A 14,496-nucleotide genomic window follows, 5' to 3' on the forward strand; every position below is an offset into this window, starting at 1 on the left:
CGCCCCAGCCTGGCCTGGCTGGAGGAGGAAAGCCAGGGGTGGGGGCCCATGAGGACATCTGAAGATGACTGGCCTGTCCCCCTGGCTACAGTGAGTGGGCAGGGGACATGCAGAGCAGGGTCAGGCTAGGGTAGACTCCCCTCCCAGGGGCTGCCCAGGAATGAAAAGACGGGGTTGGAGGTGCTTCATTGTGAGAACCCTGGGAGGAGGATGGGCTCCTGGCGCTGGAGCCATCCATGCAGCGTGGGAAGGGGTGGCCAGGCAGGCAGCCATAGGGAAGGGCTGGGCCAGGATGGAGATCCATGGGCACCAGGATTGGGCTTCAAGGGACCCTGAATCGGGACCCATCCCTCCACCCAAGAGCAGCCAAAGCCTGGGAGGCAGTGGCTGGGAGAATGGTGAGAGAGGTGCATCGCAGCTGCCTGGGCTACGGGCCATGGAGTGGGGCTGTGCGTGAGAAGCAGGGCCATGGTGGAAGGTTCCCCACTGAGCTGAGGGCACTGGGTTTCATGTTGCACCAGAAATGTGGTAGAATGAGCAGCCAAGGGGGTGAACAGAGACCCTGGAGGGCAACCCAGGGAGGGGGCCCAACACCACCAGGGTTCCAGCCACATAGGGCGGATGGCGTCCCCTGTCCAGGAGGGCATGGCTGGAGAGACGGGGAGTGGATAGGTGCCTCCTCCCTCCGTGCACAGCCCTCAGGTTCCCCAAAAAACCACAACCAGCACTCACTCCGTCAACCGCTTCCAAATCCAGGCGCAGCTGACTCTGCAGCGAATGCAGCTTTGGCAGGGGGATGGTGCCAATGTCAGTGCAGCCACATAGGCCGGGAAGCACGGAGGACAAGCCCCGGCCCTCCAGCTCCTCCTGCAACCGCTGGAACTGGGCTTCCACCTCCTCCTTCTTCTGTAGTGCCAACTGCCGGGCGCTGTCAGCCGCGAGCGCCCGCTCCTTGGCCTCCTTGGCCTCCCGCTGCCACGCGTCACAGGCCTGAAACCCAGGGGCTGCAGCAGTCGGGGCCAGGCTGGAAGCCCTCGCGTGCCCCCAGCCCCCCATTTCAGTGGCCCCTCCTCAGGCTCACCTGCTTCACCTGCTGCCAGGACTCCTCCCACTGCCTGATCTTCCTCTTGGCCTCGTCCAGCTGCCGCCGGACCCGGGCCAGCTCGGCACTGTTTGGACTGGCGCCTGAAGAGGATGCAGGGCCAGTGTTCAGGATGGGGGATGGGCTGGGAGAGAAGCTTCCAGAAACAAAGTCCCAGATGCTGCCGGGGACGCCATTCAAGCCTGTATATGGAGGAGACAGGTGTCAGCCCAGTCATGCTGGGACATCACAGACACCCCCTGGCAAGCTTTGGGGACCCCAGGCCCAACTGACAACAATGCCTGCGCTGATCTTTCTATCAGAAAAGGAAACGAGTTCCAGGTTTCTGCAGTGATGCTCAGACTCTGGTTCCAGACCCCTCGTGCACTTAGAATCTGGAGAACCCCAAAGAGCTTTTGCTTACATGGATGACATCCAGTAACATATGTGGCATCAGAAATTAACATTTAAAAATATATATTCTTTTTAACACAGAACAGATCACATAAGATAAATAACATTTTTCAGTAAAGTTTAAACAAGGAACGGCTGTTTCCTGTTTTTGCAAACTCATCTGCTGCTGTGTTCTATCTCTGGTGACATCACACTCCCTGAGGCAGCCTGAGAAGCTCCACGTGAGTGAGGCGGATCCAACCAGTGTCTCAGGGTCCCTGACACCCCACAGAGGCTGGCTGCGCCATGGCCACCCCCCAGGGGTCCCCGCTCACCAAAGGAGTTGTAGGAGCCGCCTGAGGGCCCCAGCACTCTGGGCTCCGACTTGAGGGGTGGTGGCTGCTGGGGGGGCGTCATGGCTGAGGAGACGAGCGGCCCCGACAGAGACTGGGAGAAGGAGCCAAGTGGGGAGGCAGACAAGGATGACGAGGAATGCAGGGACGGGGAGCGGGGCAGACAGCCCGGGATGGCCACAGGCGCCGAGCCCCCTAGTGACCTCTGACCTGCATGGAGCAGAGGAGCCGGGTTAACAGGTGGCAGCCTCCACCCCGGGAAACACCCAGCACTGCCCTAGCAGGGGAGCAGGTGGACACGGGGTCGGGGGGCTGCTGGGCGGACTGGGGGGCTCCCCTGCCCAGGTGAGATGTGGCCACACCCCTCTGTGCTCAGACACAGTGAATGATTCAGCAGGGGTCCTGGCAGAGGCCAGACACCCACGAGCCCTGCCTAGCCCACCTATCCATGGGCACGGTGGTCTCAGTACTTTCAGGGCCCCCCTAGAAATGGTTTATTGTAGTATCAGAAGAAAATGATGAACTCTTAGGTCGAAGAAAATGACTCTATTTAACGTTAGCATATACATCCTTTTGCCAACACAGTGGTGAAACCTCCTCAGAAGGGCCATGAAGGCCTGACCCCCACCATCTCTGCAGGGGCTGTGGGGAGGAGGGGTCAGGGGAGGGCACAGGGAGGGAGACGGCCCCTCCTACCCTAGAACCACTTAAGGATTCAACAAAGGGAAGGCTTGGCCGGCCCAGGACAGCCCTGGAAAGAGCGCCAGTCGCAGGCATTACCTGTTGGTCCAAGGTCACCGCCGTCATGCTCTTCCAGCTCCTTATCAAGGGGTGCAAGGTTTATGTCACCAAGGTGAAGGTCTAGAGCAGATCCTGTGGAGCAGAACCAATGTCACCACAGGAGACAAGAGAGCCTCAGCAAGGGGAGAGCATGGGCGGTGAGGACTCGCCTGGGCTCAGAGCCCATGGACCTTGGGCCCCAGCAACATAGCCCTGAGCTCACTGACTTTACATCCCTAATCATTTGGAAAAATCTGACCAAGTAAACATGCTTGACTAGTAAAGAAAATTCCAGGAGTGTGATGTCCATGGGAAAGCAGCTCACAGACAACTCAGGCAGCATTCACGCTGACCTCCTTGGCCAGGTCACAGCAGAGACCTGCATCCCAGCCTCCTCCTGGGGAGCCGAGCTGGGTCCCACCCGCCGGCAGGGCCATTTCCATCCAGTTCTGTTGGAGACCCCAGTACACTCCAGGCCTGTTTGTTAAACGGACAGGGGAATGGAATGTGGGCCCCTCAGCACTGGCCCCCCACCTCCCTAAGCTTTCCTGAGAAACCCTTTCCTGCAGTTTAGGGCTGCCGTCTCCCCTTACCCTGTCCCCACCTGACACTCTTCTATTGGGGCTCTTTGCCCTGGGGTCCTGGTGTTGAGCAAGCTGTCCTGGGGTAGCTGAGGTCAGACCTTCCAGCCCCCAAAGCTGGAGCTTCTCTTGTAGGTTCTTACAGCCCCACAGGGGCAGCTCAGGGAAGGTGTGGCCGTGGAACTGAGGACCAGGGGCAGGGCCACAGGAGCTCCTGGGACATACCTGGGGTCTGGCACCGCCTTTCCAGCACAGTCACAGCCACATCCACAGAAGATGGTGGTGGCATCGAAGACACAACACACAGGTGTTGGGCCACACTCAGCACCTTTCTCCTCCCACCCCACCTCTGGGGTCTGCTCTCCCTCCCTGCACCCCCTCCAGGAGGCAGGTAGGCCTCTCCTGTGGGGCCAAGTCCTGTCCCCATTGCTGGCTGCAGGCCCCCCCGGCCCCCACACCCTTCCGGTGACAGCTGGTCAGTTGCATCAAGTCCTATTTCAAAAGGCCACAAACCTACCTCTGCCCCCAGCCCAGGGGTGCATGACAGGGACCCTCATCAGAACCTCCAGCTCCGAGTCAGCCAGCCTGGCTTCTGGAGCCTTTGGCCTCTGCCCCACCCCCGGCCGCCTGGTGCCAAGTGTCAGAATCCCTGGATAGCATCCGACGAGTGGCATCAAATCAGACCCGCTCGGGAGAGGACTGCTCAGTTCTGACCACATCTGCCACCGGGCTCGGCCAGACCCCAGGAGCAGAGGCCGGAGCAGCAGGGAAGCTGAGTGGCTCTGAATGGCTGCATTCAAATCTAAGAATCGACAGGGCAAGGAGACGAGATGGTGGCTCTCAGGACAGAGGGACCAACAGATGGCAAGGGGGTTGTTGTCTTTTAAATGAAAGACACATTTACTGCACTTACTGGGAAAAATGGGATAGGAGTTGTGTGACTTCTGAGGAAAGTCGAGAGCTGACAGAAGGGTGGTGACAGGGAAAAAAGATTATTCCAAGCCCTTCAGGGAGACAGCAGGGCAGGGGGCCCAGGGGCACACCCACCTCTGGCCTGAACAGGCCTCCTGCCCTCCTGGGGCTCCCTCTGGTGGCGCCCCTCCCTGGCCCTGCTTCTTCACCCTTCTTTGCAGCAAGTGCCTCTCACTCGCGGGACAGCCTCTTCCAGAGGTCCAGAAGGGCAGGGGCACTTGTGTTCCAGGGCCACCAAAACCAAGCACCATATGCCAGGCAGCTTCAAACAACACAAATCCACTCTCGCAGTCTGGAGCCAGAGGCTGAGGGCAGGGTGCACAGGGCTGGGCTCCCTCTGAGGCTCCAGGAACCCTCCTTTCCTGCCTCTCCTGCTTCTCGTGGTGCTGGCAATCGCTGGCTTGTGGACGCATCACCCCCACTTCTGTCTCTGTCCTCACATGGTATCCCCCCCCCGGTCTCTGTCCAAATTGCCTTCTTATAAGGACACCAGTCATACTGAATTAGGGCCCATCCTAATGACCTCACCTTTTACCTTGATTACATCTGCAAAGACTTGTTTCCAAGTAAGATCACACTCCCAGGGACAAGGGGCTTAGGGCTGAGGCTTCTCTTTACCAGGGGAGGGGAGGACATAATTTAACTCTCAACAATCGGGACCACCTAGACACCCCCTCCTTACGCACCCATCCTCTCCAGGTTGTGCTCCGGTGCTTGAACGGTCACCTCCTACAGACCTAGGGCCCCAGAGCTCTCAGGACCTCTCCACAGATGGCCCTGTCTCCTGCTGTCAACTCGGCACAGAGGTGCATTCTCTGGCTCCCACCTGCTTCCCAGGACCTGACCACAGGCCCTGCAGCCCCTCCCTCCAATCTGCACCTTGTCTACCCCCTCCTTTGTGCCATCCCCAGTTTCCATCTCACTCCTCCAACTGCTGCCCCAGGCCCTGTCCTCCAACCCTGAGCTGCGCCCCTAAACCCCTCTGGTCAAACACAGCCCTCGACCCCCACCTGTCCCTCTTCCCTACTCTGCCCGGGGCCACCTCCTGGCCCTGTCATCCTCCTTGGGAACCTGGCAGCCCCTCCGTGCCTGGTCTTGTGTAACACTAACCTGCAGAGGCCCCAGACGTCCCCCAGGAGAGGCCCAACTGCAGCATCAGCCCCTTATGAAACTCTGTGCCCTCAGGTGCCTCTCTTGACCTAGTGCCCCTGGGCCACGTGCTCAGCAGAAGCCCAGCAGAAGCCCAGCAGGAGTGCTCAGCTCCTCCTCCCTCCCTCCATACCAGTCAAGACCCCAGGCTCCGGCCATCTCTGCAAGCTGCCCCCTCACCCCGAGTTGCCCTGTCCCAAAAGTGACTTTACTGTGATGCCAACCCCTTCATGTCACGAGGCTTGCTTCCCAAAAAGAACACACCCCTCTGTGTGCTGGTCCATACTTCCCAGCAGGACCCTGCCCCACCCTGCCCCCAGCAGCCTTCCCACCCCAGCAATGGCTTCTCTTTTTTCCTCAAGCCACAAAACTGCTATGGGCTACAGCCTGGTGCAGCTTCCATTAGTCCCACTAGTCCTGAGAAAACTCCTGCTCAGCCTCCAAAATCCTTCTCAGAATGGCCCTCTGCCCCATTCCTGCATGACACTCAGACTGTGAGGTCCAGCAGGGACCCGGACCACCGCTGGCCAACGTGCAGACTCACACACTAGAGCCAGCACCCTGACCTGACCAATGCACACCTGCCCTGCCACCACCTGTCCACGCTCCCTAGGCTGGCCTAGCCCATCTGCTCTGCCTGGGGTCCCAAGCTCCTGTCCTGGACATGCTGGTCAGCCAGGCCTCTGCACCTGGGGTGGTGGGATCAGGTGAGAGGTGGTCTGCTCAAAGCGGACAGAGGTCCAGAGATACTTTTTGAATAACAAAGGCACATAAAAAATTAAGGAAGGGATGGATAGATGGCCAGAAACAAACTGAGGACAGGAGCCTTTTCTCACTTTGAAGTTATTTCATCCCACTCCCCCACCCCCACCCCATGACTCAGCATAAAGGGGCACCCCTGTTACCCTGCCCCCCTCCTCCCAGGTGCACAGCAGGCACAACAGGGCCCAACCGTCACCTGACAAACCACAGCCTGTGTTCAGCCTGCAGGGCGGTCACAGCTGCTCCCAGGAGGTGTCCTGGCCCACTTTTTCTCCAGCACTATTTCTCTTGTCCTACTACACCCCTCACTGTACCCGAGGTCAGACCCAGATCTTCTGAGATGTTCTCCTAATGGAAGAACTGACTTTTAACACTCAAAATCGACGTGAACTGAGTTACATAAACTGTGCCACCTGACCCAGAACTCGCCTTGCCAAAATACCAGGAACTGCCCAGATGTTAATGAGAAATTAGTTAAAAGCTGCTGAGTAATGGCCCTGGCAAAGCTCAGTTCCTGACATGACACAGCACATTCAAGAGGTGCCTAGGTCTCCCGGGATCAGGAGACACAGGAGGACAACACACACAGAGCACAGAATCAGAGGCCAGAATGAGGAACTCCTGAAGTGGGGTGCTCCCCTGCACCCACCCGGGCTAGGATGCCCCCTGGCGGGCTGTCCTTCCCCGAACCAGAGGATGGAGAAGCACCTGGCGAACTGGCTCACTACTAGTCAGAGCTTCAGACAGTGCAGGCGGCGATTCACAGCAAGATAAGGCAGGAACCCAGTCCTAACCCGGGAGCAAGAGACCCACCTCCACTAGGTGATGCAGGCTTCCCTGGAGAAGCCCGCGGCTGGCCCCCACGCAGGGAACCAGCAGGCGCTTTTGTAGAGCAGGTTCCTAAAGAGGGGGTGTTCACGTTCACCTCACTCTGCAACCCTTAAGATCCTGGTACCGACGCCTGGGTGTACACCTGGCTCGGGGCGCGGGGAGCACAAGGAAGGTAGCGGGGTTGGGAGATGAGAGGGAGAAGCACCTCACCTGGGAGGAGTTGGCCCACCTGGAGCGGGGGGACGGAGAAGCCGCACCTGGAGTAGGGATGCGCACGCCCCGTCTGCAGCTCCAGGGAACAACCCGCACCCTGACGATGCTGACTCACCGTCCGCCGCTGCGGCGGCCTCCGCCGCCGCCGCCGCCGCCGCCGCCGCCGCCGCCGCCGCCGCCGCCGATTCAAACGCGCCCCGGGCCCCGCCCGCCCCGCGTCGGCCCCGCCCCCGCCATGCTCCGCCCCGCGCCGGGTCTGCCCCTGATGACGCAAGCCCTAGCTTGACCGCCCCCGCCCGGAAACCGTAGACGGCCCCGCCCACGCCGCACCTGGCTGGGGCAGGGCGCGCAGGTACGCGTGTACGGGGCCCCGCGGTTCAGAGTCCTCCGAGCCCCGCCGCGTCCCCAGGGCTCCGTGTGGGAGCCCCGGCAGGGCGCGCCACCTCCTATCACCAGCACCTGCCCCTCCGTGCGCTGGGAGGCGGCGGGGTAGGGGCTGCTTCGTTCAGGGAAAGTAGAGGTCTCCGCACAGAAGCTCAGAGCCCAGAACCGGCCCACTGCTCCTACCCTGCCCACCTGCAGCGGCTCCGGCCAAACCCCACACAGGTAAAACCTCTATCAACCCAACGCCATACGGGTCAGGCTGTGACCCCTGCCCTCAGAGGTCACCTAGAGTCAGCTGCCCACAGGCCCGGGTCCAGTGCCTTCTGCCTCCACAGCTGATCTAGCCTCACCGCCCTTTGCTGCCAGCCACACCCGCAATGAACTCCAGAGGTTCGAACCTGTCTGTATGAAGTGGAGGGCAGTGGCCCTGAAATAAGACTCCATTAATCTATTAAATACAGAATGTCTGGAAACAGCACCTGTTTGTTTTAGAGTTACCCTTTCTATTCATGCAGTGTGTTAGCAAGGATACAACCTGAATGAAACTACAAGGAAAAACAATCCGGTCTACACCTGTTAGCCCAAAGCGGGTGGTATGCACTCTGGGTCGGTGTCCCAGCAGTAGAAAGCCCGGCAAGGGCCCTCCTCCTGGGGCCAGAGGGCAGTTCTGAGGATTCCGTTACTTCCCACAACTGGGGCTAGTGTTATTGGTGCAGCCAGGTGTCCACCACCCGTGGCCTGAGGGGACCCCAGCTGGCACTGCCCGGCCCACCAGCTCCACTCTTCCCTGCACTTTCACCACAGCCCCAACCTGGGCTCTGCACCCCAACCCAGGTCCAATCACATTGGTTATCAGTTCACAAACCCTCAAGGGCTCCCAGCAGCCAAGGCAGCTGGCAGCTGGCAGCTGTGCTCACTGCCTTGTGACCTCATCCCCACTCCCCACCCTTGTCACTATCTCCCACCTTTGGGTGCCTTTGCTGCCCCTCCATGACCCCTATATTTCACTTCTCTGAAGCCTCCTGTCTCCATGGCCCTGGGCTGGGTGACACTGCGTGCTCTGCCTTGCCTGATGGGGCCCATACAGCTGCCCCACCCAAGGGTTCTGCAACCCAAGGCTCCCAGAGAGGCAGGCGTTTCCTCAACCATGTGCAATACAGCCAATTGGTAGATGACCGAAGCTGCTTTTCTACAATAGGAGAGTCCCCAGTGTGAACCGGAAACTGTCCTGAGAAGTGCACAGAGGAGCTGGGGAAATGGGAGCAGAGCCCTGGACTTACCTGGGACTGCCTCAACAGCACTGCCAGTGGGGTCGAGCAGGTGGGAACGGGCCGAGAGGGCGGGCAGAGTGGTGGGCGAGGAGCCGCCTGAGCCAGTGCTGGATGCCAGGCTGGACGCCACACTGGAACTCACGCTGGGGGCGAGCGGGTGAACCACGGCCAACACCGCCAGGTGGCTCTGTGCAAAGACACAAGAAGGTGAGCTAGCGGCCTGTTCAGGGACAGGAAGGTGACAACGCAGTGACAGAGGACCTGTGGGGGAACAGAAACTACAGAATCACGATGGATGGGCTGCCCAACTTCTATCCCCAAAACAAAACAAAGAACGTCGACTATTTTTCCAAATACTCTAGAGGGGCCTTCAATATCTGGTTAGTTTCAACGACTGTGACAGCAGAATCAAGAGCTGTTGATCACCCAGGGACGGGAACAAATGCATCTGGGAAGCGTCCCATCTAATGGACTGTTCTGCAGAAAATGATGTTCAAAAGCAGATGTGGCGGTAGAGAAAACACCCAGCACAGAAATGAGGAGAGTGCCAGCCCTGCTTCTGAAAACATTGATGAAATAATCCTACGACCCTGTCATCCAACAAAAGAAAAAGATCGGGGCAATTCATATTATCTTTATTTGAGAGAGAACAGATTATAAGAAAAAGAAGAGGCACAACCTTGGATAAACAGCCAGTAATGTGGAGGGTTCTGTGCACAGAAATACACATGATAAAAATGGAGCAGGACAGAGCTACGAAGCCAGACCTCAGAGCTTTCCACACCATGACAGCCATGTCTGAAATGCACACTCCGAGGTCATCAGGAAATGGAGAGTCAGAAGCTATATTAAAGTAAAATGGTATGATGTCTGGGTAATGCCTTGAAGTAATACAGGAAAAGCTAACCTTATGTGTAGAGGGGTTTGTAAGACCATGTACAGGGGCTGGGGTTCCCCATGAAATTTCCAGAGTAAAAAGGAGTATTATTTTACAGTTTGTAGGAGAGCAACCTGGCACAGGATGGTTTCGCATTGTGCATTGTGCCCTGAGGTCCCCTTCTTGGCATTCACCATCTCCCCATCAAAACTGGCTTTGCTCAAGAGAGGCCCCAGATGACAGCCCAGTGGGCCATGACTGCACAGAGACCCTGGAACTGGTTACCATTGTGTGTCTGAGGCTAAAATTTAAAAACAGCAACTCAAACAAGAGGTCCAGACAGCAACGTCCCCCAGCTCTCCCTGGGCCCACCTACCTGCTCATCCACAACTGAGCTTTCCTGTCCCTCCAGCTGTGGTAAAGGTGACCACAGCCCACCCCACCTCCCTCCGCAGGCGAGGCAGGAACAGCAGTAACCTACGCACGGCACTGCAGACACCCCACGTTAAACCCCACACATGGAAACTGGCTGGGAGCCACCAGTCTGAGGCACTCGCTGGGACTTCACCCACCCAAAAACGTCACACTGTAGGAGCATGTGCCCCCTTGAAGACATCAGGTGATACTTTATCCTGAAAACTAATAACAACATCCTGGTTGGTCCTTTCCCTGAGGCCATGATAGTTACAGACATACTAGGATGGGCAGAACCCACATGGGAACCCTATCACTGGGGGAGTCAGATGTGACACAGTGAGATGCGGACCATGCCCCCTCCATATTATTTGTCTGCCTGGTTTCTTACTTTTTTTTTTTTCTTAAGGTTTAATCATTTATGGTTTCATTTTTTTTTTTTTGTACTTTTTCTTTTAATAGAGGTACTGAGGATGGAACCCAGGATCTCATGCATGCTAAGCATGTGCTCTACCACTGAGCTATACCCAACCCGCCTCTTTCTTTTTTATTGTGGTAAAATACACATAACATAACATATACCATTTTAACCATTTTTAAGCACACAGTCCAACAGCATTAAGCACATCCGCACTGTTGTCTCCAGAACTTTTTCATCTTCCCAAACTGAAACTTTATCCCACTAAATGCTCACCTCCCACCCCCTCCACCAGCCCCTGGCACCCACCCTTCCATCTTGTCTCTATGAATTTGACAGCTGCAGGGACCTCCTGTAAATGGGATCATACAGGATTTGTCTTCTCTGTCTAGCTTATTTCACTGAGCATTAATGTCTTTGCTTGGAACAAAGTGTTTGTATCACCCCCAAAATATGAATGTTCAAGTCCTAAACTTTAATGTGACCGTATCTGGAAATCAAACCATTAAGGAGGTGACCAGTGTGCTTCTAAGATAAGAAAGAGACTCCAGGGATGCACAGGCACAGAGGGAAGGACATGTGAGCAGAAAGCAAGACACCAGCCATCTGCAAGCTGAGGAGAGAGGATCTGCAGAAACCACACCTGTCTACGCTTTGATCCTGGGCTTCAAGCCTCTAAAATTGTGAGAAAATGAACTTCCAGGATTTTAGCCAGCCAGTTTGAAGCTCTGTTATGGCAGCCTGAGCTAACAGTCTTCGAGGTTGATGCATGTGTCAGGAGTTCCTTCCTTTATTGTGGCTGAATAATATTCCACTGGCTGGACAGACCACATGATGCTTCTGCCAATGGGCATGTGGGCTGTGCCCACCTTCTGGCTTTGTGAATAATGCAGCTGTGAACATGGGAGTATGACTACCTCTTTGAGATGCTTGCGATTTGCTTGAGTACATACCCAGAAGTGAAAGGTCTGAATTGTAAGGTGATTCTATTTTTAACTTTTCAAGGACCTGCCGTAGTGTTCTCCACAGCAGCTGCACCACTTTACATTCCCACTAGCAGCGCACAACAGCTTCCATTTCTCTGCATTCCTGCCAGCTCCTGTTATTCTCTTTCTCCTTGTTTACTTTTGAATAGTACCCATCCCCTAAAGGGTGTGAAATGGTACCTCCTAGTGGTTTTGGTTTACCTTTCCCCCCCTGTGATACTGGGCATCTTTTCCTATGTTTATGCGCTGTTTGTGCATCTTCTTTGGAAAAATGTCTACTCAGTTCCTTTGCCCATTTTTTAATCGGGTGGCTTGTTCTGCTGATGTTGAGTTGTAGGACTTCTAGGTTCTGAATATCAACCCCTTATCAGAGACATAATTTGCAGAGATTGTCTCCCAACCTGTGAGCTGCCTTTTATTCTGTTGACAGTGTCCTCTGATGCACAGATTTTCAATTTCGATGAGGCCCAGTTTATCTATTTTCTCTTTCATTGCCTGTGCTTTTGGTGTCACATGCAAGAAAATCGTCAGTCCCAAGGTCAGGAGGCTTTCCCATCTGCCTGTTTTTGAGTAACAGGCTGGAGAAAAACTCCTTCCGACATGGAGAGACACACTCATGTGCTGGGTGGCTGTGGGGTGACCAGGGTGGCAGCTCTGAAAGCCTGAGTGTCTGCTGAGACACGAGTCCCCGAGATGTACTACTCTTGTGAGAGCAAGCACCCCAGGCCTGACACCATGGGCTGCCTCTCAGGGTGGGACAAAGTGAGTCTTGGAAGACTGGGGTCTGGGCACCGTGGACAGTGTCTGTGGTCTTGGAGCCTGGACTCTGCAGTAACAGTGGGGCCACAGCAGGGAAGCTGCTTTCCTCGGTATGTTCTAGCCGGGGCCACCAGGTGAGCAGGTGGCTTCAGAGGAAAGGGCTGCCCAAGAGGGAAGATGGAAACTGGGGAGTGGGCTGGAGGTAACCAGGGAACTTGATTGCCTCTATTTATCAAAGAAAACTCCACACACCCTGTGCTCTCCACTCTGACGCAATGGCCGAAGACCCAGGAACAACAGCTGCTGGCCAGGGACACAAGGACACCAGGAACACAGGGACTGCAGCCGACGTGGAGGCAGACAAGGGGCCAGCACTCTCCTCTGGCCAGAGCGGATGGCGCATGTGGACTGCAGCCGATGTGGAGGCAGACAAGCAGCTGCTGAGCACCATCTGCCCATAAAAGCCACTAGGCTGGCCTCAAAGCCACGGTGTCCCCTGGGCATCCCAGCCAGCCCTTCAAATGGACAGGGATCCTCAGAGGTTCCAGGGGAAATGTGGACACCTGCTGACCTGGCTGAGGGGAATTCTGAGCTGGTTTGCAACCCTGCTCCCTGGGTGCTCACTGCCCCCAGAGCCAGGCTTTGGAATGAGATTGGGGGTGGCAGGGAGGGCGTCTCTGGGCGCAGGGAGAGCTGGCCTGTGGGTGAACTTGGCCAGTCAGCTCACAGCACCTGTTGGCTACATTCCCGTTAACATTTCACATTTCAGATTCTTAACGAACAACTTCTTGATTTCAATCTCTTTAAAAAAAAATGTAACTGGGTTGCATTTCTACTTTCAGTTATCCTGCTGGTTTCAAAAATGCGCTTTAGAAGCTCCTAATAGAAAAGAAAATGCCTCAATACCTTGCTCTGAAAAATTGCCAGGGAAGTGCCCTCAGGGCAGCAAGAAAACCAGAAGAAAGGGAGCTGTGAGGCACTGCCCACTTGGGAATTTAAGATGAAGCTCAGAGCAGACACAAGTCACAAGCGCCAGTGGGGTGAGCACTCTGCCTGCCCCGGCATCTAAAGCTCTGCCTTTTCACAGTGTTGGGAAAACAAGCATCCTTGTGTCCTTAGGGCGGCGGTGATCAGGAAAAAAAAAAAAAAAAAACTGTTTCTCAAAACAACTCAGTTTAACAAGCACAAGGAAGCTGGGTGGAGTGGAACAGAGAGAATGGGCCCGACTAGGGGCTGCCTCAGGTGAGGGGCATGGCTGGAAGCCCTGCACGCAGCCTCACTGTGGAGGCGAGAGAACACACTGATCACTAGTTCCTCAGGTATGAAACTGTCTCCAGGTGGTGACCCAGTTTTGGCTCCAGGAGGGGCCAAGCCAGGCTCACCTGGGACGCTGCCGTGGGCTCAGCTGAGTCCCCAGAACTCAGGTGTTGGGGTAAGGACCCCCAGCACCTCTAAATGGGACCTCACTTGGAGTCAGGGTCTTTACCCAGGGAATTAAGATGAGGTCGTAAAGGGCGGCTCCTAATCAATATGACTGATGTCCTTAGAGAAAGGGGACCTTGGGAGACAAATACGGACACAGGAGGAAGAGGACGGGGAGAGATGGGGAGGAGACAGTGCCCACAGGCTGAGGACAGAGGCCCCCAGAAGGAGCAAACCCCACTGACACCCTGAGCTCGGCCTTCTGGCTCCAGACTGAATCAACAGCTATAGTTCAAGCCTCGATCTGTGGGGTTTTGTCACGGCCGCCTTGGGGCACTCACAGACAGGCAGGCCACCAAGGGCACCTCTCACTGCCCCCCAGAGAAAAGTTTAAGAGGTTTTGGTTTTGTTGTTTCCAAGGTATAACACATTTTTTTTTAACATTAAAACAAAGAACACATGGGGCCGATGACTTTAAGAATATAAGAATGTGGTCATTTTACAAAGGGATATTAGCCAGATCAGTGTGTGAGCAAGGGAGGGCTGTAATCAGCTGCGTGTGGAATGTCCCAACACAGGCAACACACCCAGGCCCAAAGATAACTCGAAATCTCGCCCCAAGTGGTACCTGCTTACTGTCCTGCTCACTGGCTTTCTGGCTGCCTTCAGCCGGTGAATCCCTCCGCTTTGCCTGCAACAGAAAAAGCACTGGCTGTTAGAAGAAAAGAGCAGCTGACGGAGATATACCCGGAGGCCTAAGCTTTGCTCAGAATGCAGAAAACGCCGACTGAAATCTCACGAAACAGAAGAGGTTTTCCAGTCTTCTGCCTCTGTGTCCATCCTCCTGGAT

At 55.8% G+C, this 14,496-nt stretch overlaps 1 protein-coding gene across 8 annotated transcripts in view; it reads right to left on the reverse strand.

Moving 5' to 3' along the window:
* The window catches only part of UNKL (unk like zinc finger), a 41,366-nt gene that overhangs the window by 2,446 nt on the left and 24,424 nt on the right, over positions 1-14,496 (reverse strand). For 2 of the 8 annotated variants that reach the window (XM_064478300.1, XM_064478305.1), the window contains 7 exons: positions 14,275-14,337; positions 8,780-8,957; positions 3,706-3,990; positions 2,608-2,700; positions 1,810-2,037; positions 1,082-1,284; positions 4-990 (listed from right to left, as the gene is read on the reverse strand). In XM_064478300.1, the coding sequence (XP_064334370.1) occupies positions 508-990; positions 1,082-1,284; positions 1,810-2,037; positions 2,608-2,700; positions 3,706-3,990; positions 8,780-8,957; positions 14,275-14,337 (1,533 nt within the window). In that variant the 3' untranslated portion in view covers positions 4-507. Of the gene's footprint in view, positions 1-3; positions 1,005-1,081; positions 1,285-1,809; positions 2,038-2,607; positions 2,701-3,705; positions 3,991-8,779; positions 8,958-14,274; positions 14,338-14,496 lie in introns of those variants that run through there. The other 6 variants (XM_064478302.1, XM_064478304.1, XM_064478303.1 and 3 more) reach the window with 6 other exon arrangements.

Source organism: Camelus dromedarius, chromosome 24, assembly GCF_036321535.1.
Source record: "Camelus dromedarius isolate mCamDro1 chromosome 24, mCamDro1.pat, whole genome shotgun sequence".
NCBI classification, from domain to species: domain Eukaryota; kingdom Metazoa; phylum Chordata; class Mammalia; order Artiodactyla; family Camelidae; genus Camelus; species Camelus dromedarius.